At 32.2% G+C, this 27,268-nt stretch overlaps 3 protein-coding genes across 9 annotated transcripts in view; 1 reads left to right on the forward strand and 2 right to left on the reverse strand.

Annotated features, from left to right (window-relative positions):
• LOC134706912 (adenylate cyclase type 5-like) overlaps nt 1–7,825 on the forward strand; it is a 40,330-nt gene extending 32,505 nt beyond the window's left edge. For all 7 annotated transcript variants that reach the window (XM_063566272.1, XM_063566279.1, XM_063566275.1 and 4 more), the window contains 5 exons: nt 479–598; nt 976–1,122; nt 1,794–1,995; nt 2,937–3,061; nt 3,747–7,825. In XM_063566272.1, the coding sequence (XP_063422342.1) occupies nt 479–598; nt 976–1,122; nt 1,794–1,995; nt 2,937–3,061; nt 3,747–3,887 (735 nt within the window). In that variant the 3' untranslated portion in view covers nt 3,888–7,825. The remainder of the gene's footprint in view (nt 1–478; nt 599–975; nt 1,123–1,793; nt 1,996–2,936; nt 3,062–3,746) is intronic.
• Nucleotides 7,826–12,524: 4,699 nt separating this feature from the next.
• Nucleotides 12,525–22,814, reverse strand: LOC134705012 (uncharacterized oxidoreductase YrbE-like). The gene is made up of 7 exons (XM_063563782.1): nt 22,470–22,814; nt 21,514–21,596; nt 20,720–20,828; nt 19,997–20,127; nt 19,253–19,476; nt 18,377–18,542; nt 12,525–12,779 (listed from the first exon to the last, which is right to left on the reverse strand). The coding sequence occupies exons 1-7, from the start codon at nt 22,679–22,681 to the stop codon at nt 12,673–12,675; spliced, it is 1,032 nt and encodes a 343-aa protein (XP_063419852.1). The 5' UTR covers nt 22,682–22,814; the 3' UTR covers nt 12,525–12,672.
• On the reverse strand, nt 14,587–16,567 carry LOC134705011 (serine-aspartate repeat-containing protein C-like). Its single transcript, XM_063563781.1, has 2 exons — nt 15,591–16,567; nt 14,587–14,977 (listed from the first exon to the last, which is right to left on the reverse strand). The coding sequence occupies exons 1-2, from the start codon at nt 15,668–15,670 to the stop codon at nt 14,599–14,601; spliced, it is 459 nt and encodes a 152-aa protein (XP_063419851.1). The 5' UTR covers nt 15,671–16,567; the 3' UTR covers nt 14,587–14,598.
• Nucleotides 22,815–27,268: the final 4,454 nt, after the last annotated feature.

A 27,268-nucleotide genomic window follows, 5' to 3' on the forward strand; every position in this document is an offset into this window, starting at 1 on the left:
TATTGGTTTTGTTGTAGTACCTTTTCTGTCTGTTTCAGATTCTACACTAACGTACATTTAAAAAATGGTTTGGCAATCAGTTATCAAAATTTACAGGCAGCATTAATATGGTTATTAGAGCTCTCGGTATTATCAATGTATACCAGAGTGGCAAATGTATTCCAGGAAAGGGATTACAAAACAAAACATGTGCAAAAACCAACTCATAGTAATGACCGAAACTATTCTGTAAAATAATAGTTATCAAAGGTACCAGGATTATAATTTAGTACACATAGATAAATGTTATATTAAAACAAATTGTCCTAAATCCCAATCTACTGTTTAGGACAAACAGCTTTCATTTTAGGTCATGACTGGCAAAGAGGTCTGTTTCCGACCTGTGGTTACTAAACATTCACAAATTTTAAAAAAACATGCAACAAAACACATTAAAACCTGTCTCTCTCCAATCAATCAATCATTGTTTTTATTAAAGGCTACAGAAGAGAAAGAACAAATGGAAAGTTTACGAGCATACAATCTCAAACTGATAGCAAATATATTACCTCTACATGTGGCTGAGAATTTCCTTAAAAATCAACACAAGAAAGATGAGGTAAATATGCCCTCGTGATTGTTTTATTTTTATATAAATGTTTACAGACTTGGACTTCTTTTAAACTGAATTTTACTATGCATATTGCTGTGTGTTTTTCTTTTTCTACATTTGCTAGAGGTATAGAGGGGAGGGTTGAGATCTCACCAAACATCCTTTACACTACCACATGTTTGAACTTGTCACAAGTCAGGAAAAATCACCTAATATAATTATATCTTAAAAGAAAAAAAAATTGAGATGTTAATGTAAGCTTTTACTTCTCATTAGTTTCCTGTGTTTGAAACCATTTTTAAATAGATAAGTAAATTTAACAAAAGACATATATGTTATAACCATTATAGAAGGGATATAACAATGATTGTATTTACTTACAGGATCTGTATCATTTAGATATAGATAACACAGGTATTATGTTTGCATCTATTGCCAACTTTAATGATTTCTACATTGAGTTAGAAGGCAACAATGAAGGAGTGGAATGTCTGAGGCTGTTAAATGAAATAATAGCTGATTTTGATGAGGTAAGAGTTATACTTTAGATCACACATATGTTTATATACCAAGTTCTATAAGATTGGTTTAGGTTTCTTCAATATACTCTTAGTGAGTATGCAAAACAAAACAGTTCTTTGATTAAGCCCTTCAATTATGTTGCTTTAGGGTTTAATAGTTACTATTCGTTTCCAATTTCTATACATAACTGGTTTAGAATTATTCTTATATTTGTTTCTATAACACTGATTTTCATGAGTAAATTATGTCCCTTTGATTCAGGACTGCAGTTAAGATAATAGATTAATATGTAAAATTTCATCAGATTTACACAAGTTTTTACCTTTTGTCAGTATAGCTTAAACTTTTGATAGCATTTTTCAGAAAATATACATTCATACCATTTCATTGATGCTTTATTTTGTGTTAAAAGGTTCCAGCAACACACTGGACTTTTGAGTTGAAAATGAAATAAGCGACCTTCAGTAGCTGCTCAGGTCACATGACTACTTTCACTTTTGATATAAACAAACTGTGAAAAATTAAAATGATATTTTAATGATTAACACTACTACCGCTGCTTAGAAATCTGTTTCTGGCAATATTGATTTAAAATTGTTTAAAAATAATATGCTTTTTTAACATATTTTTCTCGTAAAGTGCCTTAATATTACTGCGTAGTTATTGTTTATATTTTCAGATCATCAGTGAGGAGAGATTTAAATGTTTAGAAAAGATCAAAACAATAGGATCAAGTTACATGACAGCTTCAGGTTTAACTAAGGAAACAAACTATGCTGACATGAGACATATTGTAGCCCTGGCAGAGTTTGCCTTCTCACTCAGAGAACAACTCCAGTATGTCAATGAACATTCATTCAATAACTTCAAGTTAAGGATAGGTAAGTCTTAGATCATGTTTGTTAGACAAATAGGGTTATTAGCTTAAAAAATCCATTAAAAAGCTGAGCTTATAGTGTGAAGAAGTGTTATAATTTAGAATACATAAAGGGCAGTTACATGTTATAAAAGTTGAAAGTACAAATGATAAATTTCTCTTAATTTTTTTTTCTTTTCATCTTTTCATTAATTACTATGTTTAAACACACAAAGTTAATGCATTTATGACATAATGGTTTCAAATGATTGATAAAAAGTGATAGGTACTCAAGTTATGTTTACATGATTTACTCTTGAAAACTAATCCACAAAATTATTTTCATAAACACTGAATAATTCTACTGTTTGTTAAAGTGAAAGTTCTATGAAAATCTCGGTGAAAATAATATAACTATACTTTTTGGGAAAAAAATATGTTTTTCATATAAAATATACAGCAAGTGTACAAATAACTTACAAAAATTAATTTTTAGGTAAAGATTGCATGAAATGCAATCAAAACCTTATGGGACTGACTTGATATAAATGTGCCAAGCCTTATCACTACCTTTTTTGATACACAAAATATAGTGCATTGATCAAAACATTCTATTCATTCTATCCATGAACATTTTAAGAAATTTATGGATGTACTATATGCTCAGATATTCAAGTCAGAACATATTACACTTGTCAAGAAGATTACATAACTTTTGCAAAGTGCAGGAATCTCATATCTGTTCTAAAAATAGAATGATTTCATTGTTAACATCATCTTTAAAAATTTGGAGTTATCTTCCTTTGTCTAGAATTGCTGTTAAATTAACTACAAACAATGCAATAATTAATTTAACTTCCTACTGATAAATTGGTGCAGTCTTTACGGTACAGTTTCTTCAAGCACTTTGATAAAACTTAACTACTTAGAACTTATCTTCAATTGTAATATGACTTGTTTGTTTAGGCATGAACATAGGACCTATAGTGGCAGGTGTAATTGGTGCTAGGAAACCTCACTATGATATTTGGGGAAACAGTGTTAATGTGGCAAGTCGTATGGATAGTACTGGTGTTCAGGATCGTATACAGGTAATACATCTGAAATTATTTTATGGATAAAAGTTTAGAAAAGGAAAAATTTAGTAAAACCAATTAGTTGTCAACCAACAGCACTAGTTTACCAAAAAAAATCTCCATGATTATGACCTTCAACAATGATCAAGCATTCAAACAAGAAAACAGCCTTTTTAATGTACAAAAAATGAGTGAAAAACAAATATGTAACACAGCAACAATGCTTACTTCTGAATTATAGATCATATTTGTATAATCTCTTCCAGGTGGAGGAGGAGTGCAAAGTAGGTTTTTGACAACACACTGTATATTTGTTATAAATGTCATATCTTGCAATCAATATCAATTTTCAAAATAGAAACCAATGTGACCTGTAAGTGCATAATCATTTGATAATACAGGAAACTTTTTAGAACTTCTTTATTATCCTATTTGGAAATGTGGTGCAGGAAACTTGGAAATACTGGATGTAGCAAACTTACTAGAATTTTATTAAATTTATACAAAAGAGTCATTTCAGCAATACCTTAGAAAAGTTTGAAAATCAGTGCCAAATATTTAAGAGTTATGACCATTGGAAATATGATATATTAGAAATATTTCATTGTAAGTGCCCTCAAGCCTACATTTGTTGAAGGATTATTATTAATAACTGTTACTTGCATATATTTATAGAAAGTTAATTTTTCTTTTGAAATAGGTCACCCAGGAAATACACAATATTTTACATAAGAAAGGGTATGTTCTTGAGTGTCGAGGAATTGTTAGGGTCAAAGGAAAGGGTGACATGACGACCTATTTTCTTACAGACAGGCCACCAGTAGCTTACAGTAAAGCATGAAACATTCCACATAATTACAATCAGTGATGTGCAAAACAGTATGAAGATATATGTTGTCATGGAAACAGTTTCTTTGTATGATTGCATAATCTTCTATATTAAAGTTTGGAGAGAAAACTTGTGAATGGTAGATCTTGGCTCTATACTGCCACTAATTGTACTATAATGCCACTAATTGTACTATACTGCCACTAATTGTACTATACTGCCACTAATTGTACTATACTGTCACTAATTGTACAACAGGTTTTGAAAATTTCATCTATAAGGAATTGTGATCTTCAATTTTGTTTCAAATAAGGATTTAAAAAAAAGAATTACAAACAATATGCAAGACAACTACTAAAACACCCTTTTAAATGTTTTTAATAAAACTGTTTTTTTTTATCAGAAGAAAATTATAAAAGTAAAACTGGTTTTTTTTATCAGAAGAAAATTATAAAAGTAAAATGATTTTTTGTGAAGAATATTTGATTTTATTGATGTTAATTTTTTACCAAAACAAATTTTAACCAGGTCAGGGACACCACAGTTGTATCTGTGCCTTATTTTAACTTGTCACCACGAAATAGGACACAGACTGTCAGTGGTAAATGTCTTGTGTCAAATCTTCAATGACTGGTAATATGCCAGGTTAATCTAAAGGGTCTTTATTTTTATGCAGACTTTAGTTATTCATAATGTTCAGTTCTATGAAGACAAGCTATCATTTGATTTTAAAATTTTAGATTTGTCATTTCATAGTTATGGGACCTAAATTAAAGGAAATTTGATAAAGAAAAAACATGTCTTATGATAAATAACACGGTTGGTGTTTTTTTTTTAAATTTACGAAAACTTTTCCTTTTTTTGGTCAATCTTTAAGTCAAGCTACTTTTTAAAATTCACAAGGGAGTTATGGAATGTGAAGAACAACATTTGGAGCACATCTTTAGAAATACATTTTTCATAGGTGATTTAAGGGATAATGCAAATTGTCATTCCAAGGTAATAGGGATAAATTTGTTAAAAATGAATTATTTGTAATGTCTTAAACAAAGTCCATTATTTATTTCATAAAATCTGAAGGCAAATCAGCAGCAGAATGAATGAGCATGAAAATCAATAATCTGAAGTAACTGCATATAAACTATATAACATAAGTAACCAACAACAGTGGCTATGGCTTGCTAGGAATAGCTGTAATTTGGCACAAATACATTTATACATCGGTCCCAGCTATAACTTAATATGTTTGGTAATACATATCACATTTTTTAGTCCTCTGATATTATGTATGGTTCTATTTAAGTATTATGTAAGTGCAATTATATAATTTATTTTCCTGCCAAAATGTTTATATTTTATTTTCATGTTAAATTTCTATTTTGGCTCATCATATTTGCTAATTTATGTTGAAGATCTAGTCACTTTTGTCATGTTATTGTTATAAGTTTAGCATAGTATTAAGATAATTTGTTATTATGGTATTTCCTCTAATATAACTGCAAAACTTTTGTGATATTACTTATATATGTATCTTATGGGTAGTAGTAATCTTTCATTTATAATAGTAGAGGACAATTTTGGGAAAACACTGACATTTAGCAAAAATAAAACTAGCAATGCCCATTTCAAGAGAAAAATTATTGCATTATTTTTTGACACAAAAGGTAATTAATTTAGTCTAATATCAAGAATTCACAATGTAAAAATGTTTTTTATTTGCTATTGAGCATTCCTGGCCTTGAAGGCATAAAACTTTGCTCAGTGCTCGGAGCACAAAAATCATTGCTCGAAACATGAAATTCAGCAATTTGATTGGTTGATTCTCGAGTCTGATTACAAAAATCGTGCTCGAAAGTTTTATGACCCTGATGCCAGATGAAGGTAAATTTGATAACATATGGTACATTTGGTCAATGATCATTTTTGTTTTTTGTATTATACATTGGTGCAGTATAAAACTTTTGTTGTGGTGCTCTCATTTCAGTTCAATTCATAAGTCAGTGTATCAATTATAACAACAATGCATCGATATCATTCCCTTTCTGTGGTGATCTCATTTTATTTTTCCCATATACGTAATGAACACTACAATATAGTATTGTTTTGTTTCATAAATCCTGTAAATGTAAGATACATTTATATATACACTATCACATTGTTTTTTCTTGATGAATGTCATGGTTGTGTTTTGTATTGTATCAGTGTCATTGTCAATAACATGAAATCCTTAAATTGTTATCAATGTGATTGCTCAGATAATTTATTAATTGTTTAATTTATGACAAGATTTTTGTTGGACACATTTTTGTGTTTAATAAATTTGAAATCCAGTAAGAATATATATAATAACTATTGCGAATCTGTTAAGAACAAGATTGACAGTCTTACAGTATAAAATGAAGTTGTATATCTTGTTTGTAAATTGATTGCCAGATCGTTCCTTAATGTCCAACAATGTGGCAACTGTTTTGTTAATGTTCAGGACTAGAACTTAAGATACATTAATCAGTAAGGCAGATGCAAACAAGTGGCTGTAACAGGGGAAAGACATATTTTTGACAACAACTAGAAATTGATGACATGCATGGAAGGGTTTGAAAGTTTGCATTGCAACTTGTGACCTACATAATCCTATTTACTGCAAGGGTTCTTGCTGATGGCAATGAACAATATCCAGGTAAAATCATAGTTAATAGCCTCATTTTGACTTGATGTTTTTAAAAGTTTGAATATTATCAATTATTTCAGACTTTACCATTTTGAAGACATTGAAATGTATTGATATGAAATCCATTTACATCAGAAATCACACAATTTACACAAGAGTCCCTATGTCTGACCCTCAATTTCAAGAAAATTACATTTATGATGTTAAATATTTTTCCTTTGACATTTACATAACTTTGAAATGTATACAATTTGAAATCAGCTCTCCTACATTGGTCCTAGTGGTATGGTTATTTTGAGCTGTTCTTATCTTTTATAGGCTGTTGGATATTTTATGGTATATAATCAGCAAAACCTTTTTCTGAAATTGCTGACGAAATAAATTATAAATCAAATGGAATGATGATTACTGCAGATAATTAGAATAACCCTATTTTCTTTAATTTAATATTTGTCAGTAGACAATAACTGTTCATTATTACTTTTGGAAATTAAAGATATGTCTGTTTTCTTGCTTGTGATTTCCAAAGTGAAACGATTAGATTTTTTTTAAATGTCTTTAAATTTTGTATTTAGGCTTTTAATCATCATCAACATAACCTCTATAGCTCAATGAAATTAAAAGCTCAATGAATCAATGGCATAAATCATAAAATCATAAAGAAGGAACTCTATTATAATTCCAATATGTTATACAGTCATAGACCAAGTTTCATACTAATTCTAGTCAAGTGTTTTATGCCTGAAGATATTTTTTATGTTTTACTAAATCATGACATAAGACAATTAAAATCATTTATGATATTATTATTTAAGGTCTATAACAAAATCTAGTCAATTATACAAACTATTTGTTGATTTGTAATATTCTACTGTTTTGTAATATTTAATTTTAACTGACTTTGCCTTCATTGACATGTATTTATTTGACTAGGTAGAAAGCTTTAAAGAAACAGTATATCTCTTTTGTAGAATGGAACTGGTTTGTAAAGAATACATGTATTTAAACTTTAACTTCTTGCTTTAATGCTAAAGATTTATCATCTTGCTTTAATGTTAGTGTAATAACAAAAGGTAAATTAAACATTCCATTTGAAGCGGTTAAGTACATGGTATTTTAAACTTATAAAATGTTTATATTTTAAGTGGGAATACAAACTAGAAAACATTTCAAGTTTGGATTAAAACAGTGAATGTTTTAATCAGTGAATGAACCCTTTTATTTTTTATTGATGTTGATATTTCATTGTTATCTGAATAAATGTTATATTTCTTATAATACATTATTGTGTTATCATTTACAACCTTTTCTAAAGACCTCACTTCCACTATCTTCAGTTTCATAGTTTGTGTTAGAGGCACAAACTCATTCACAGTAAAAGAAAAAAGTATAAATAGCAACCAAAAAAAAAGAAGAGCAAATAATGGTGTACTGGGTTTAACGGAGATGTGGAATCTACGGAAATAAGCATCAACACAACAACACATAAATTGCCAAAAGGTCAAAATACTGTCTTTAAAAACAGAAAGGTGTTTATTTAAAATGCCAAGCTCTAAAATGTCCCTAGTGTACTAAAGATATGAGACAGAGGCAATAGATACCAAAAGGGATAATCAAACCCATAAGTAGAAAACAAACAAACAATGCCATGGCAAAAAAATTGAAAGACAAACAATAGTATACCAAAGACAACATAGTAAACTAGACAGGGCAAAAACTTTCGGTGATCTCAGATTTTCTGGAAGGATAAAAGAATCCTGCTCCGCATTTGGCACCCTTTGTGTTGCTCATACATGTACACATTTGAGGAAATTAGGATGTGGTCGCAACATTTGGAACATATCTGTCGTCATCTGGGAAAAAGATATTTGGCAAAACGGTCAACCTTCTGGTGCATAATTGTATCTGTAAAACATTTGAAGGTATGAGCTACTTCACACTTGGATTTGTTTGTTTCACTAGTTTCCTTGTAAGGATAAGCCCTCTTTGAATTTGAATAAGATATTTCAAGAAAGAAGTGCTTACAAGGTTTCCAACTGGGGAAATGCACTGGAATACATGCCGTAGCTAACTAGTTTTCTTGATATCTCAATATCCTACCTTTCAATGCCAACCTGAGGACAAAATAAATGTAGATGAAAAAGAAAACAATGAAAAATGGGACAGGAAAATAACCTCTTTACCCTAAAAAAAAAAGTATGCTTTGGTTATTTTGGATAACAAAAGCAAGCAAAAAAAGCAAAAACAAAAAATGTATTTTGCTCTTAAATAAAGGTACAATTTACAAGAGAATCAAGTACAAACAAGTCAATAACAATAATGTAGCGTATTAAAGAACAAGCAGCAAGAAACTCTTCAATTTCCAGTCAAAATTGTTTGAGCTATAAGCAATAATTTTACCAAACTTAGTTCAATGATTTCTGATGATTATTGTTTGTTATGTGTTGCTGTATATCATATTTTTTTCGTTTTTATACGACCGCAAATTTTGAAAAAATTTTCGTCGTATATTGCTATCACGTTGGCGTCGTCGTCGTCGTCGTCGTCGTCGTCCGAATACTTTTAGTTTTCGCACTCTAACTTTAGTAAAAGTGAATAGAAATCTATGAAATTTTAACACAAGGTTTATGACCATAAAAGGAAGGCTGGTATTGATTTTGGGAGTTTTGGTCCCAATATTTTAGGAATTAGGGGCCCAAATAAGCATTTTCTTGGTTTTCGCACTATAACTTTAGTTTAAGTTAATAGAAATCTATGAAATTTTGACACAAGGTTTATGACCACAAAAGAAAGGTTGGGATTGATTTTGGGAGTTTTGGTTTCAACAGTTTAGGAATTAGGGGCCAAAAAGGGGCCCAAATAAGCATTATTCTTGGTTTTCGCACAATAACTTTAGTTAAAGTAAATAGAAATCAATGAAATTTGAACACAATGTTTATGACCACAAAAGGAAGGTTGGTATTGATTTTGGGAGTTTCGGTCCCAACAGTTTAGGAATTAGGGGCCAAAAAGGGACCCAAATAAGCATTTTTCTTGGTTTTCGCACCATAGCGTTAGTATAAGTAAATAGAAATCTATGAAATTTAAACACAAGGTTTATGACTATAAAAGGAAGGTTGGTATTGATTTTGGGAGTTTTGGTCCCAACAGTTAAGGAAAAAGGGGCCCAAAGGGTCCAAAATTAAACTTTGTTTGATTTCATCAAAATTGAATAATTGGGGTTCTTTAATATGCCGAATCTAACTGTGTATGTAGATTCTTAATTTTTGGTCCCGTTTTCAAATTGGTCTACATTAAGGTCCAAAGGGTCCAAAATTAAACTTAGTTTGATTTTAACAAAAAATGAAACCTTGCGGTTCTTTGATATGCTGAATCTAAAAATGTACTTAGATTTTTGATTATTGGCCCAGTTTTCAAGTTGGCCCAAATCGAGGTCCAAAATTAAACATTGTTTGATTTCATCAAAAATTGAATAATTGGGGTTCTTTGATATGCCAAATCTAACTGTGTATGTAGATTCTTAATTTTTGGTCCAGTTTTTAAGTTGGTCTAAATTAAAGTGCAAAGGGTCCAAAATTAAATTCCGTTTGATTTTAACAAAAATCAAATTCTTGGGCCTCTTTGATATGCTGAATTTAAACATGTACTTAGATTTTTGATTATGGGCCCAGTTTTCAAGTTGGTCCAAATCAGGATCTAAAATTATTATATTAAGTATTGTGCAATAGCAAGTCTTTTCAATTACACAGTATTGTGCAATGGCAAGAAATATCTAATTTCACAATATTGTGAAATAGCAAATTTTTTTTTAATTAAGAGTTATCTTTCTTTGTCCAGTAAAGTAAGCAAGAAATATCTGCAAGATTTTTTTTTAATTGGAGTTATCTTTCTTTGTCCAGAATCAACTTAAATCTTTGTTATATACAATATACAATGTATATTCACTTTTTACTACCAACTGATAAATTTAAATAATCTTTACCATTCAGTGATAACAAGCAGTTTTTTTTACATCTTAATATTTTATGATGTATTTAAATGAGTAGTAATTGTTGCAAACTCCATTAGAATATTTTAATTGAAATTAGTTTTGGAATAAGGGAAAGGGGAATGTGATTAAAAAATTGGGTTCAATTTTTCTCATTTGAAATTTCATAAATAAAAAGAAAATTTCTTCAAACATTTTTTTGAGAGGATTAATTTTCAACAGCATAGTGAATTGCTCTAAGAGAAAACAAAAATTTTAAGTTCATTTGAATACATTCATTCTGTGTCAGAAACCTATGCTGTGTCAACTATTTAATCACAATCCAAATTTAGAGCTGAATCCAGCTTGAATGTTGTGTCCAAACTTGCCCCAACCGTTCAGGGTTCAACCTCTGCGGTCGTATAAAGCTACGCCCTGCGAAGCATCTGGTTTGTTTTTGTTTTGTACATTAATAAGGTCGTTTATTGGATCTTTTAAATTGATTTGCATGTTTCATTTCAAGCTTGAAATATTTGACTATGTTGTGTGGGCAATGCTCATTGTTTTAGACCGCACAGTGAGCCATAGTCGTTAACGTTTTGTCATATTGATCTCTGATGGAGAGTTGTCTCATTGGCAATCATACCAATCAATCTAAATTATCAATAATTCAGCTGGGGTAATTTCTTTGAAAAAAGAAGTTTTGTAGGAAAACAACTTCGGTTAACTTGATCACCAAAACAACTGCAAATTAATATGAAAATGAGGTTTTTAAATCTTTCCAATGTGTCATTTGAACACAATTATAATATCAGGTACTTAATTAAACATAAATTAAATGAATTTGCTTCTAGAGATACTAAATTATCCCATACGGAGATATTTAAAATAAGAATTTATACTGGGGATCATCATCATACAACCCTTTATATGGCACCAATGCGTTTGAAAAAGCAAACAACATTGAATCGTCACTTTCACCTTTTGGTTTTCAGCGGAAATCGATGATTACAAAAGATGATTCCTAAAGATTTTATGTTGACTCTAGAAAGTTAAAGCAAATAACCAACCAAAACTTATATCCATTACCGTATATATATGACATATAAACAGAGTAAGGAAAAGCTAGTTATTTTTATTTTTTAAGACATGAAGACGTATTTGTAAAATTTCAGTGTACAAGAAAGACCAACAGAAGAGGTTATTTGCGATCCACGACGGTTAATTTACATTTACGCATGAGATTGAGATACTCAACTTTAAATGGAAATACAAAAAACGATATGCAATATTATTAGACATGATGCTATTTTTATTTAGATATTGACCGATCTTAAACACTTTTTCTTTTTTTTAAACGTAGAAGACTGTACAATTAAGATGTAAAAAATTTGGAGTTTCGAATGTTGCAAAGAGTTGAATTTCAAGGAAATTAAAATGTGCATAAATAGAGTTTAATACTTACTGAAGTGGCATTTTGTGAGGTCTTTCGGAGTTGACCATTTTGATAATTGTTTTTATAGTACTTCGAAGCTCTAAAATAAAACCACATCTGTAAATAAATGTCTCAGTTTTAAAATTAGCCATCGTTTATATCCATTTTTACGAAATGGGCAAAGGAATCTGCCTACCTGAAATGAATTGCGCATCTAAACCAATCAGTTAGTTTCGGACACACAGAAGGAGGGACGGACGTACGGACGGACAACGCGATGGCTATATCTGCTCCATCAAATTTTTCGGGGAGCATAATAAGGTATTATTTCGGAAGTGGTAGTGAAAACAACAATACAAATAGACATGAAAGTGCCCCTATCACTGCATTACATTAAGTATAGAAAGTATTGACCAACATTTCATTATTTCCGTATGCAAACTGTTGAGCGTCTTTTTTTCAATGAACACTACAGAACACTCAAACTTTACACAAAACTACACGGATATACAATTAAAAGAATAAGTTATCAACAGAACATATAAATTACTCTACAGAATGCAAAACTCAACTAATTCGAATTTTATCATATTTTTAATGAGAGAAATTTACATGACTGGTTGATTCTTACGGTAAAAGGATGGTTACCCTCGAGGAAGACAGAAGAAAGTACCGATTTCCCCAGTTTTATGTTCTCATAAGGGAAAACAATCAGATATTTAATTATTTAAGGAATGTTCACGATCGTTCCTGTCCTCAGTGATTTGGTGCAGTATTGAGTAAGCTTAGAGTTGAAAATGACTTCGTCAGGTAAAACTTCACATGATGCTTGACCTGAAATGTACAAAACACCATTTTAATGTTACTTCTAAAGTATAACCTACATAATGATTATTTTCGTTTTCAATGATTGTTGGATTTGATAAACATCTGAGGCAAAATGTGTATTTGTATCGTCGAACTTAACATAATTTCCAACAGAAAGTTAAAACATCATAATCATGGCAATATATGATTGAAGAATCATCTTTTCAAAATTACCATTCATCAAATATCCGCATTGCATTTCGGCCAAGTTTTCAACACAATATAAGAAGAAATAAGTTAGTTTTGCATAAACCATGTGTCCTAACAAGCGGTGATCATGTCAGTGCTGAAACCGATCGTTTGATTGGTGAAAACCTGTGTTCAAACAGTGCTGCAGTCGACTGATATATATATATATATATGCGTTTTGTTTAAATATACTTTTTCACTCTTTTGGTCTTTTGGAAAATGTTGTTTGTGCTGTTTTTAGACCCTTCTACAACGAAATTTGTTTGACATGCACACGTATAAAAATTGCGGTTTTTATCCAACGCAGTCATAGGTTTGAACGTAGTTTTCAATTTAGACTCGTTTATATTTTTTGTTTGGGCATGTATCATATTTTCCCTCCGGTTTATATGATCCGTTCATCCTATATATTGACTCTTAAAATTCAAGAGTTAATCTAAAAATGAGGGTACTTTCTCTAAAAATGAGGGTGCTTTTTATATGGCCTTCCAAATACCGTTTCGATCCCTAACATCACTGAAGAGACATTTATTGTCGAAATCCGGATATGGTGTACTAAAGAAATATTGACACCGAATGTTTGTGGCACAACATCCTGTCCACAAGTTAACAATTTTTTTTCTTTCTGTGACGTATTAAATTTATAATAAGATCCATTTTGTTACAACCTGTGATCAATTTTATTTGGCAATCGCCAATGGCAGTCAGCAGGGTTAAAGAACATCAGTTGTTCGACCTGTTAGTCAAATGCGTTTTGTTTAAATATACTTTTTCACTCTTTTGGTCTTTTGGAAAATGTTGTTTGTGCTGTTTTTAGACCCTTCTACAACGAAATTTGTTTGACATGCACACGTATAAAAATTGCGGTTTGTATCCAACGCAGTCATAGGTTTGAACGTAGTTTTCAATTTAGACTCGTTTATATATATATATATATATATATATATATATAAGTACGTCTGAGTCAGTGACAACCCTACAACAGATGTATCCATCGGATCGCCATCAATGATGGTGATACATGGCTGTGTACATAATGTATATACAACTCGTCTAAACATCAACCCAACAATGTTAGATCTGTAAATTTGCTTTCGCAAATTTTTGGTTCTTCCCTCGCCGGGATTCGAACCCATGCTTCTGTGATATCGTGACACCAAATCGCCTGCACTGCAGCCGTCCCGCTAGACCACACGACCACCTGGGCTCTCAAAAGCCTAATGGATTAAAAAACCTAATTGTTTGCACAAGACAAGGAAGCATCTTGAATTACACAATAAGTTAATTTTTTTGCATTTACATTTGCCTGTTTTACAGCCGTCCCGACAGCTGCAGTGAACATGACCTTGGCCTCAACTTAAAGGAAGCAATTGTACTGCTTTTCTGATGTTAACCTCTGTATTCTCTGGTATGTCCAACATTGTTAATTCCTTTCTTTGAATCTTTTTAATTTGATTACAACTCATTAAACCGAAAATGATTCCAACTTTTGTACCTACTTTATATCCATTTTCTGCAATATCAAGCACAACACCTTTGATGTTTTTACAGTCCATCGGCCCACGGTCTACTCTTTGTACTGGTTTTTTCGCACGTATTATTTTGAAATTTGTGTGTTTGAGTCCAGATTGGTGTCAGTTTCAGTGTTTGTGTCCATATCGGTTTCCATTTCAGTGTTTATCTCCAGATCTGTTTCCGTTTCAGTGTTTGTGTCAAGATCTGTTTCCGTTTCAGCGTTTGTGTCAAGATCAGTTTCTGTTTCAGTGTTTGTGTCAAGATCAGTTTCTGTCTCCATGTTTGTTCTGACATTGTCGTCACTAGTACGTGTAGTAGCTGTTGTCAATGCAATTAAATCTTCTTCAGTTTCAAGAGTGTCAAGTAATTCTTTTGGAAGGGCTGACGTTGACAAGCCAACTTTAGGGTCACATCCGAATAAAGCTTTATACGGCGACTGATCAATTGTTCTATGGTGTGACCTGGGGAAAAAAAAAATTAGGAATTATTTAAAAAAAATAATTAGGGAATGCAAATAGTTCAATATCAAACATAAACAACAACCACTACAACAACAACTTGAATCATTAATGTTAGTTTTCTGCTAAAGTCAGTTTGGTATGAACTACTTGTGACTGGTCAATGATATTTTGTATGAAGTTGCCTTAACATCATTACATATCTATTTGACGTCTATTTTGAGACCCTGTATGAGCCAGTGAATTTGAATTTATTAGAAAATTTCAATGTTGATTTGACTGCTTACGTTACTTTGATATGTGCTACATATAATTACCGATCAGTGATATTGTGTATGGAGTTGCAATACAATCAGTTCATCTCAGATAATTTCAAGCCACTGTCAACGAAATTATTGTCTATTAACATTGTCGATGTATTAATAAGCAATGATACTGTCCATCAGATTCCTTTTCTTAATTTTAGGTGAACAGGTGAGACATACCTCTGTGTCAACCATTTATTTAGAAATAATCTATATTATTTTTAAACTGTTTGTTTTTGGGGTGGTTTTTTTTTTGGCTCTTTTTATTTTACATGATTAAACAACAATTTTAACTTTAAAAAAATATATACCTGTTTTTATGGAATTGCACAAATCTCAATCCCTCTGACCAGTGTGTGTTGTTGTTTTCGTGTGTCCAAGAAATCGTCATACTCTTTATGTCAGCGTTTGCTCTTTCGACAGAGCCCTGACTTTGAGGGTGACGTGGTCTACCATGCACTAATTTCAGCTCTGGTCAAAGGAGTTTAAGTTCTGTAATAACATTAGCCGTAAATTCCCTTCCATTATCACTTTGCAGTATATGTGGAGCTCCAAAAAGTAGAAAAATGTCAGTGAGTTGGTAAGCCACTTCAGCTGCTCTTTTTGTCTTTAAAGGGCGCAGTACACTGAATTTGGTTAAGTGGTCTTGGTAGTGCATGATCCACTTGTATTCTCCATCTGGACATGACTGATAGTCAACAAGGTCGACTTGACAACGGGAATTGAAATCTGTAGAAGTGATAGGACGAACAACTAATTTTGTGGTTTCAGTACGACTTTTCTTCAAAATGCACCGTTCACACATCTGAATGAAAATTCTGATAATTTCTCTGCTGATATTGGCAAATTGTTTTTTTTAACTCCTTATATGTCTTGTGGATGCCTCCATGGCCAACTCCAGAATGTGCAGTTATAATCAACGGATAAAGTCCATCTACTGTACAATAGTAAAAAATTTCGTCACCTTTGCGAATGAGTTTTTCAATGCCTGCTACACTCAAAACATCATATTGCCTCAAGAAATACCTTTGAAGAGCAGTCTTTTTGGAACTTAATTTTGCTTCCTTTACATTCCCAATAGTCTCCCTGTATCTTTCACGTGTAAATATTGAATTATTAGAAGATTTATTGTCATCATACAATTTAATTATTTCATCATGAAATTTCTTTTTTATACTGTTTTCCATCTTAACACTTTAGTTTTTACTGCTTAAAAATGAACAGTTTTGTTCATATATTTGATATATTAAATGTACTCACATATTGAGAGTGTATACCTTTAGGCAAAGTAATGAATTATATGTTAAAAGGGAAACGAGTTGTTGTGAACTTCAAATAGGCCAAGGTAAAATAATGATTTGTACAAGTTATTATCTTTTTCTCCACAAAATTTGTACAGGTTATTACTTGTACAATTATATTCATACAAGTAATAACCTGTATGATGGCATCATACAAGTAATTACTTGTATGAAAAATTTGTACAATAATAACCTGTACAAAATAATAACATGTACACGACATATATATATATATTATAACCACCAATGAATAAATACCCTGTGTGTTCCTTCATATGAATTTTGAGCATATTTGTTATGCTCCCGTGGTCAGTATGTTATATTTCAGTGGCGGATCCAGAAATTTTCATAAGTGGGGACCCACTGACTGACCTAAGAGGGGCTCCGCTTCAGTCACGCTTCAGTGATTCTCTATATAAGCAAACAAAATTTTTCCCAGAAAGGGGGGGGGGGGGCGGGCCCTCTGCCCCCTAAATCCGCATCTGTATTTGATATGTTTTCGGCAGTTGTTTATTGTTGTTGCTTTGTATCTATATGATGCCCTCCTTTATCTAGGAAAAATTTGGTTGATTATATAGGAAATCACTGAAGCATGACCGGAATGGGCCCCCTCTTAGGTAGTCACTGGGCCCCCACTTATGAAAATTTCTAGATCCGCCACTGTGGTAAAGCCCTTTTCGACTGCTTTTTATAGTTTATTTCTTATTTTTGTCACATTATGTTGAAATGAGTATTATTTCATATCGGTTGAGAATAAGATTCTCTTATTGAATAAAAAGGGGTCACATGACATTCATTAATCTTCAGTATAAAATTCCATCGGTCATTAACAGAACAATTCGGACCAGAAAACCGGTCGTTAACGAACTTTTACTTGATAATGACCGATGGGGCGTGGTTTCTGTCTGATATTGACCGTTGGGGCGTGGTTTCGTCTGATAATGACCGGTGGGTCGTGGTTTCTCTGTTAATGACCGGTGGGGCGTGGTTTATCTGTTTAGAGAGATGTACCTTTTATAAAACATGTTCCTGTTTTTGATATTATATTTAAGTTGTTGAATTGTTTATGATATTTTTTTGTTAATTATAAAATTAAAGAAAACTAGATAAAGTGTTTATATACTGAAGGTTGCACTAAAATTAATGGCAGTATTACTACGACTGGTCTTCACTTTTTGCCATAGAAATCGTACAACTACGCGAGTTCGCTTTAGGCGTTTTGAATAGATGATAATTTTTCAAAACATGGTTTCTCAATGAAATAAACATTATAGTTCTTGAAAAACTGGTCATTATCGTGAAACATGGACTGCCCGTAGGACAGTGGTATTGACTGCGACAGCTATAATGACCTCGCCTTCGGCTCAGTCATTATCACTATCTTAGTCAATACCACTGTCCTGTGGGCAGTCCATATATCACGATAGCGACCAGTTTTTCAGAAACTATTATATAAATCGTGTCGCCTTTTTATGCAGAAAGTACAGTGTTCTTATTACAATTTGTTACAAGCGTGCATACTTATCGGTCTTATACGCAGAAAGCGAGATATTTTAATCAGTTTGTTAAACAATCGTTCATATCTAACCTTACATTTGCCACTTCCTAGTTGCCTGGATGAAGACTTTGGTTGCCATTTTATTAATATGCAGTATAACAATACATTTTATACAGAAAACGCAAAATTATAATGTCGAGTTAGTATATAATATTTCATTAATTTCATTTGTGAAGCAAACACCTTAGTAAAGTTAAGGTCAGATAGTACAACATATCAGTATTTTATTGCGTTTTACCATTAATAACATCTATGAAATGTTGTTTTTCCATTCTGTAAGCCTCATAATATCGAGGTAAACCATTTTGCTCTATCGTATCCAATAGACGTCCATCTTCATTCCACAACTGAAGATGTGTGGTAGATGGATTCTCTATACAAAGCATCCCCTTATCTCCTAGTACCTGAAAACATTTTACATCTTGAATCTTGAAATTAAAGTTTTCTTAAGATTTCAGTATTTGTACTCTAAAGAATCAGCAAAAAGATATTTAAAATATCAGAATTATACTCCAAGGTCTGTAGTTGCATCACCGATCTGATCACATACAAATATATCGATTTCCGTGTGCGCTGCATTCGTTTCTCGAAAAACCTACATCAGCTATTTTGGTTTTTTTTTTTTGGAAGGCGAATAATTCAATCTAGAGCATAAACATTAAATATTAGGCACAAACAGAGCAACCAAAACACCGTATTGTCAACTTAAATTATGGAAGTTGCAGCCATTATAAGTAAAAAGATGTGGTATGAGTGCCAATGAGACAACTCTCAAATCATTTCAAAAGGTACAAATAGTAAACAATTATAAATCAAAGTACGGCCTTCAACATGGAGCCTTTGCTCTCACCGAACAGAAAGCTATAAAGGTCCCTGAATTGACTAGTATAATACTATTCCCAAATCACAACCAGTTATCGAAAGGTATTTCAGTTGTAATCATATGACATTTCCTTATTAGACAAATTATAAGTTAATGTATTTCGCGCCTTATGCAAGAGTATTCATTTCTATAATGATCTAGTATTGTTGACAGTTATTAATGCGTTGTAAAATTTGCTAATTTATAAAATAGCATTGCCTAAGTAAGCTTTTGCTATCTCAACGTTCTTACTTCAAATCTCTGATCGTAGCCATAAGGAACTCCTCGTACATTTTCAATATATCCAACAAGACCGCTAGGGAATTTAAGCATGATCATGGCACACTCGACATCGTAACATTCTTTAAACATCGGATTTGTTGAATGTCCAAAGCAAACTGCACTTTCTGGTCTTTCTCCAGACAACCAGCATATCAAATCAAGTTCGTGTATAGCGCTGTCTACCACTATACCTCCTATAATAGTCAGAAACTTAGTTATAAAAATAGTAACAGTCTGGTAACAGAAATTTAAAAACATCGAACTACAACCTTTGGCATGCAACTTTCTCGGTTGTTTTATGTCTTTTTGCTTAAAACTTACACTGTATCTGCCTAAGACGGAAATTACGTAAAATTAGACGAACACATTTCTGGCATAGTATTACTTTTAACAATACTGTTTACAATTGTAACACGGTTTAAAATAACCCATGAAACTTCAATTTAGTATATTAATAGACTGTATGTATCATTAAACGGTATCCTAGTGACAGAACCAACCGAGAACTTCGCCTAACTGCTACTTATTCAACATCTGCAGTAAGGCAATATTTCTCATAAAAGGGGGTGCTGAATAGGAACGTATGAACTTCGAGTTGCATTACCGATAAAGATGACTGCAATAATAGTCATAAAAGATGAAGAGGAAATTTTGTGTTATAAATTGAACCCTTCACACACAGTCACACACACATACAATATTTATAAAACTTACCGCTTGACTTCAAATATTCTGCATTAATCCATGCTGGAAGCTCACGTGCAACTAGTTTTATCATGCGAAGTTTGCCCAAATCCCCTGCTTTAATCTTGTCATACATTTTACGTATGCTGATATCGAAACGCCTGTACAAATAAATGGTTGGAATGGTATTCTAATTCAAGTCAGCTTTTGTCGATACGATATGCACATGTTTGTTATAACGTTCACGGTAAAACTATATATGCATTCAATATTTCAAAAGAGAGGGGTTTTTTTTGACAAAAGAGGGTTTCATACTATAATTCGTTGAATATAACGTGTTAAAAAAGACAGATTAATTTGAACTCCCCCTTCTGTATCAATCGACGAACTTTCATGCTTTTCATTTGATCTGCAAATGATAATAATTTAAGTATTCCATTACACCAGCAGTCAGTGAAGGGCAATGCTATTTCAGGTAGTAAAGTCAACTTCACTACATCCCCAATAAAAATGCATGATCTCTGGTAAAATAATTCATATGAATAGAGATTAGTTGAATCATTTTTATAGAAATGACTGTGTTTAAGTTTATCTTGACAAAACGTCGCTGACACTTACAAGTGAAACCTTGTTCTTCGATGCCAAGTATTAGATAACCTGTATTATAACGAAATTTGGATAGTAAACAATTTTTGAATTCTTTACAGAAACCAGTTTAGTGAAACAGATCATGATAGTTTGTAATTTGATTACTTATCAAATCCACATTGAAGGGTTTTTCCATGATCTTCTGCTAACTTGTAACATTCTTCCACTACGCTTGGATCAAGGTCAACTGGTTTCTCACAGAATACATGTTTTCCTGTTCATTTTCAATAAAGAAATTCAAAATTAGAAACATTCATTAAATATTTGAATATGGCCCTTGCATTTTCATTATAACAAATACTAGTACCAAAAACTCTGAATTTTGAGCAGATACTCGCACTTTAGAAATAACATGATAGTTTTTTGCATACGTGTAACGATAGGAAACAAATTAGCCATTAACTCAAACCCAGGCCGATAACCCATATCAGCCCTATGTGAAATCACGTGGTCGGTCTGATATGTGGTTTTCAGTTTTTTGTCCATGGATTTATGAGTTTTGAACAGCGGTATACTACTGTTGCCTTTATTTTGTATATGTTAAAAATTGATGTCAACATAATGAATTTTAAATCACTGTCATACAAAAGTGATAGCTAGCTATAAAACCAGGTTCAATCAACCATTTCTATATCAGTAAGTGCATGCAACATGTTATGAATACGTCAGTTGTTATCTATTCGTTTGATGAGTTTGAGCGTTTGATTGTGCCATTTGGTTCACGACTCTAAGTTTTGAATTGAGTTGTTTATATATAGCTATATGTCTTAAATCGTAATTTAGTAAAAAAATAGTTTGCTTGATATAATTATTCAACAATGATTGTTTTTAAATTGTTATCATGACTGGCAGGTAGGTTTTGAAAATTTACAAATAAACATGTCTTTAAGTTTACAAACCTGCCTGTAAAGCGAATTTTACTAATTCGCTTTTCTTGTGTGGTTTTCCGAACACAGGAGAGCAGATTAAAACAGCATCTAATCTTGTAAAAGTACAAAAAAGAGTTATAATGAACATTACACATATTTTAACTATTGAAAATATGTCGCTAAACGGGCTGGTTTACTTTTTATAAATTGTTATTTGGATGGAGAGTTATCTCATTGGCACTCACACCACCTCTTCCTTTATCTATGTTCGACTATAAACGTTTGAATCCTGTTTGAAGTTTCACATATTTCGTGTAAATTCTTAAGGGTATTGTTAAATACACACCCAATAAATGTGTTTAGAATAAACTACAGAAAAGCTATGATGAAAATAACAATCCTATTTGTTACCTACCTGTATTTACTATTCTAATAGCAGCTTGTTATACTTTTTAAGCCTTAATACAAATAACTATGTGTAATGCAAAACTCTCAAAAGAAATGCCGATATCTGCATGATAGACTCATTTTTGTTTTGTTCGTGTTGCACTTTTGCCCCTATTTGTGACTTTTTTTTTACCTATTGTGTCTGTTTGTTTTGTTCACCAATCGTTGTCAATGTAATGGAATTTGATGCAAGTGAGAGGTTTAGCGCTTTAAAACCAAGTTTAAGCCACCAATTTCTACATAAGAAAATGCCTGTACCAAGTCAGGAATGCGACAGTTGTTTTCCAGTCGCTTGATGTGTTTGAGCTTTTGATTTTGCCATTTGATTAGGGACTTTCTGTTTTGAATTTTCCTCGGAGTTCAGTATTTTTGAGATTCTACTTTTTTTCTAATGGTTTAAAATACTTTTTCGAATTTCAAAGACAATAAGAAAAAAGGTCCCACCATTCCATCTTCTTTTGGAACTCGTTGTTGCTCACATCTGCTGACACAACCCAACTTTATTGTATCGTATCGATATAATAATAAATCCAACTTACAATTTATCGCTAAGCATGTCAGTGACTTCTTCCGTATTGATCACTTTTACATTTTGTAAACCATACTGCTTCACCAAATTTCTGATTTTGCCATGCACCGGTTCAATATCCACTAAATACGTCACGTTTACTTGTCCACTCTGGACAAGGTGACATAGATGTACCTCTCCAATGCGACCAATGCCTATTACTCCTATATTTTTACGTTCCATTGCTTCCAGATTACAATTGTAACCAGATCACCATAAAACAACAATAAATGAATAGCAATTTGAATATTTGAACATTTTTTCAATACTTATAAATACTTTTACATGTATTAATATAAAAGAGTGTGCCCAAGTTAAGTGGTGGTTTTGTTATGCGTGTACTATGAAGGTAGATAAGATAATGACATGGCTAATAACATTATACACATTGCACACTGAGAGTGCGTCGTCCTGGTCGGCAAGTCAGGACAGTTACCAATCTTAGAGTAAAATCTAAAGTCTTATAAACTTAAGACAGACAATCCCATGATCAAAATCAAAAGTATGATAACCAAATACAACAGTTCCGAAATCATTCCAAAAGAAAAGAAGTGATATAGCTATACAAATCAACCATGGATGGACTATAGGTTGATATATTTCAATTTAACCCCACTGGAGTGGTGGCTTCTATAATATTTAATATTATGGCAAAAACACATTTAGTTACCAAAATGACGCGAGTCACCGACACGTGTTATTTTCAGATGGAAATGGCATTAAAGCTGATTAAACATTAATCCACAATGACTCTTAAGCTAATGGATACAACCGAGATTTACTTTTGTTCCAAAAAAACATGAATATATTTTCGGAACCAGCCATCCGCCTTTTTTCTTAATATTAAGGGAAAAGCACATTCAGTTACCAACATGACGCGAGTCACCGACACGTGTTATTTTCAGATGGAAATGGCATTAGAGCTGATTAAACATTAATCCACAATGTCTCTTAAGCTAATGGAAACAACAGAGATTTACTTTTGTTCCCAAAAAAAAAACCATGAACATACTTTCGGAACCGGCCATCCGCCTTTTTTTCTTTGGATAAGATTTGTCCGACTATAATTAAAAACAATCTTGTTTTGTGAATAACAGGAACACAATTAACTTTATTTGAAATCGATGTTTACTAAATTTCCCTTACTTGTAGGATCAGTAGAAAAAAACATATTCGTCCACTTCCCTTCCGGATTTTTATTTCTTTCACAAAAAAATAGAATCTTACAATTTTTCAACAACGCTCCGTCCACAAATGGTTTTTTTTCTAGGATTTTTTTTGGTGTTTTTGTCTTTATGAGCGGATTCGTGATATTCGCTTTTGCTTTACATATATTCTCAAATTTTAAACCTTTAAATTGCTATCATGTGAAATAAAGTAAAATGAATTATCTAAGATTTATTGTCCCTCTTTTAGCCGCCTAGGTTTTGGTGCGGTGCGGTACATCATTTTAGACCTTTACCCTGAATGAAAATGAGTATGTATCGTTGTCGCTGATGCATCATGCCAATTGCGACTACCGTTTTCAACTACACGATGTGCTGTCATGCAGACAAAACGCTAAACGCCAAAAAAGAAGGCGTAGATAGTCTTTACAAATGGGTTTAAGAAGTGTGGTTGACAGTGAGGTTGTTAGTACAAATTATGATAAGAATCTAAATAGGTCTATGAATACACATGCTTCATCTAACTTTAAAAAACCAAAATGTTGTTAACATGGTTAAGTGCCTGTCCTGCCTCCATGAGTTTGACAAAGTGTTTTGTGTACTAAGTATATTACATCATATCAACAGCTTGATAAATGAATATGGTATAGAATATGTACTTACTAGAAAGAAAATCTGATCATAGATCTGTTCTATATGTGTCTGAATTATAATCACAGATGAAAACTTGTTCTTACTTTATTTTATTGATATCTAAATTACATAAAAATCCTTACAAATATTGTCATACAGCTAGCTGGGTCTTCCAAGTCACGCCCCACGAAAGCTCAGTCTTAACTATAACACCAATTGTATCAGCAATCTAAACCAGTCTTCAGAGTTATTGGGAAAATATCTACACTATTGGCGATGTGAATCAGATGTGGATACTTAAAATTTTCAAATATATGGAATACGTACAATCTAAGTCTCTTGCAACAGTATTGAAGCATTTAGCATTTTACTCGTTACACAAGTGTTCCCCATTCCTAACTTGAAGACACATTGAAAGAATTTGTTATATATTGTTTTCTTTATAAAAAAGAGAATGACCAACATATATAAAAATGGGATACATTTCTCTTTGTTGAAAAAAATGCCAACTCTGATTCAAACCAAACTTCGTCTGAAATTGACGTGATTAAAATGTTTGATTTCGTGATTGACAACATACGTCAGGTGGTCATGTCTTCAACAAATAATCTGGTTGGTGTAATTTTAGTAATTTTTTTTAAGCATATCTCTGATTGTTAACAGTCAATTTCTTGTTTCATCAGACTTTAATGGACTTCTATTTTTTAAACTGGGCGGGGGATGGTCAAAATTTTCTTGACCCTCATAGTATTTCCCTAATTGTATCCTCCCTTTTAAAACAGATTAGTTAACTTTGAGGAGGATTAGTTAGTTAGGAACATTGCCAGTGAAGAGAATTGATTAAAAAAAACAACAACATTTGAATGAATAGTACATTGGGCAGAATGAAAAATTAACAGCAAAAACTTCACGAATTCATCAAACTTGGAGAAAGCTTACTAAATATTAGAACTGATATGCCTGAGTGATATACTACCCGAAAAATCAAAAGGGAAAGAACTTGGATGGTACATATTGGCAGAAGAAAAATCGAAATCAAGTGAAAGGTTAAGAAACAGGATGAGATAAGGGTTTTCACAGCTTGAGAGAAATTGTTAAAAAGATTATCGTCACAGGTAACATTTAACTTTGTCCTCATATTTTTTCTTACAATTCTGAATTTAGAATCACGAAGTAAGAATTGTTATCAAATGGGCTTGAATCATTTCGACCAAGACAGGAATTGGCAGCTAAAAAAACCCACTCTGCTTCAGATAATTCTCGAAACGGAGTCAGTTGATATCGTGAAGAATGATTATGTTTAAATTACATATCAGGGGCGGATCCAGGATTTGAGGTTAGGGGGGGGGCGCAGAATTTTTTAATCGACGAACGGAGCGATGCGAAATTTTTTTTAGGTAATTTTTTTGAAATATTCTTATAAAGGGGTTGTTATGAAGATATCTCGAACTATTGTGTGGTAAAATAGTGCGAAATTAAAGTTTCTAGCTGAAATCGCCTAACACCACCCCTGACAACAATCTGTGAGCTTTTATTCATTGAGACTATGTACCCCATTTATTTCCCAGAAAACGGGCCTGAAGACAATTAGAATAGAGACTGACCTCAGTCCGGCATGTCCGGAGTACACAAGCTAACCCTTCATATAAAAAGATCTAGCGAATGATATGTCAATGGTTACAGGGAAACTGGGGTTGCATATATTCATATAAGTCAATCGAATATATTTAGGGAAAAAAATGCAATAATCACGTTATAGATTTGTTTGCGTCATAACTTGGATCCACCGAACCATATATATATCAAGTGACTGACTGACAGATGGACGGACAGTGGTAATATGATATGTCCCTGTTCCGCAAAGAACCTTCGAGTTAGGATGGCAAGGTCTCATACAAATTGGAAAAAATCTACAACAATCTCCTAACACCTCTAAATTACGCACTAAGGGATTCATATTGCATATATTTGTTTATAAAGCTACAGTTATAAAGTTGCAGCCCAAAAAAAGAAGCTGAAGATCATGCGAACATTTTATTTTAAGTCTGTCATAGTGTGTTAAGTACTATGCAAACCGATCTTCAATCAAGAAACCAGCACTTTTTGTAAAATTATCTAAAAAAATAGGAATACGACATAAATAATCCTTGTTTTGCACATCGTCAATGGATCTAAGCCAAGTTGTACATGCATGGTTTCAAATATGTGAAATGAACCGGTTAACTTGAACTACTTTAACACCCCATAACACCAATCCTTCATGAAAAACTTGGTTAAGACGATGTGAAGAGTTGACAGATGAACGGGCGGACCGACGGACAGACACAAAGTGAGACGAGACAGATCACAATAGCTCACCATACCAATATTTGTATTAGATTTTGCAAACGAAAATTTGTAAGTAAATTACTTTTACCAACGATTTTTAATTGTCCTATACTATTTGTTTTTACTTTTTTGATTTTCGAAGGTTGTGTTAGACTTTATATTATATAGATATCTTGGAATCACATTTACATCTAGTGGTTTATTTAAGCAGTGCAAAGATGAATTATACAACAAATATTTAAAAGCTTGTTTTAAGCTACAGAGATGCTTGTCATCATCTAACCCTAGTATTGCCACTTTTTTACATCTTTATGATCATACAATTAAACCCATACTATTATATGGCAGTGAAATATGGGGAATGTTTAGAACGAATTCAGCTGCTTGTAAAAAAGATAATGATTATATATTCGAAAAAGTCTTTGGTCAGGATTCTTCTGAAAAAGCTCACACCAAATTTATGAAATACATTCTTGGTGTAAACAGAAAGTCAAGTAATATAGCTGTAATGTCAGAGCTTGGTAGATTTCCTATGTATTTTACTATAATTTTATCAATGTTAAAATATTGTCATAGACTGGAACATTTGACAGAAGGACTATTATGTAATGCGTTTATATGTTGTAAACAGTTACATAGCTCT

The sequence above is a fragment of the Mytilus trossulus genome, chromosome 2 (assembly GCF_036588685.1).
Source record: "Mytilus trossulus isolate FHL-02 chromosome 2, PNRI_Mtr1.1.1.hap1, whole genome shotgun sequence".
Taxonomy (NCBI): Eukaryota; Metazoa; Mollusca; class Bivalvia; order Mytilida; family Mytilidae; genus Mytilus; species Mytilus trossulus.

Coding starts and splice junctions, on each gene's coding strand:
- LOC134705011 (XM_063563781.1), bottom strand. CDS start 15,670: ATGACGATTTCTTGGACACACGAAAACAACAACACACACTGGTCAGAG. Junction 14,978..15,590: donor GTGCAATTCCATAAAAACAG/GTATATATTTTT, acceptor TTTTTTCCCCAG/GTCACACCATAGAACAATTG.
- LOC134705012 (XM_063563782.1), bottom strand. CDS start 22,681: ATGGAACGTAAAAATATAGGAGTAATAGGCATTGGTCGCATTGGAGAG. Junction 21,597..22,469: donor GACATGCTTAGCGATAAATT/GTAAGTTGGATT, acceptor TACTTTTACAAG/ATTAGATGCTGTTTTAATCT. Junction 12,780..18,376: donor TTTCATAGATGTTATTAATG/GTAAAACGCAAT, acceptor TGTACATTTCAG/GTCAAGCATCATGTGAAGTT.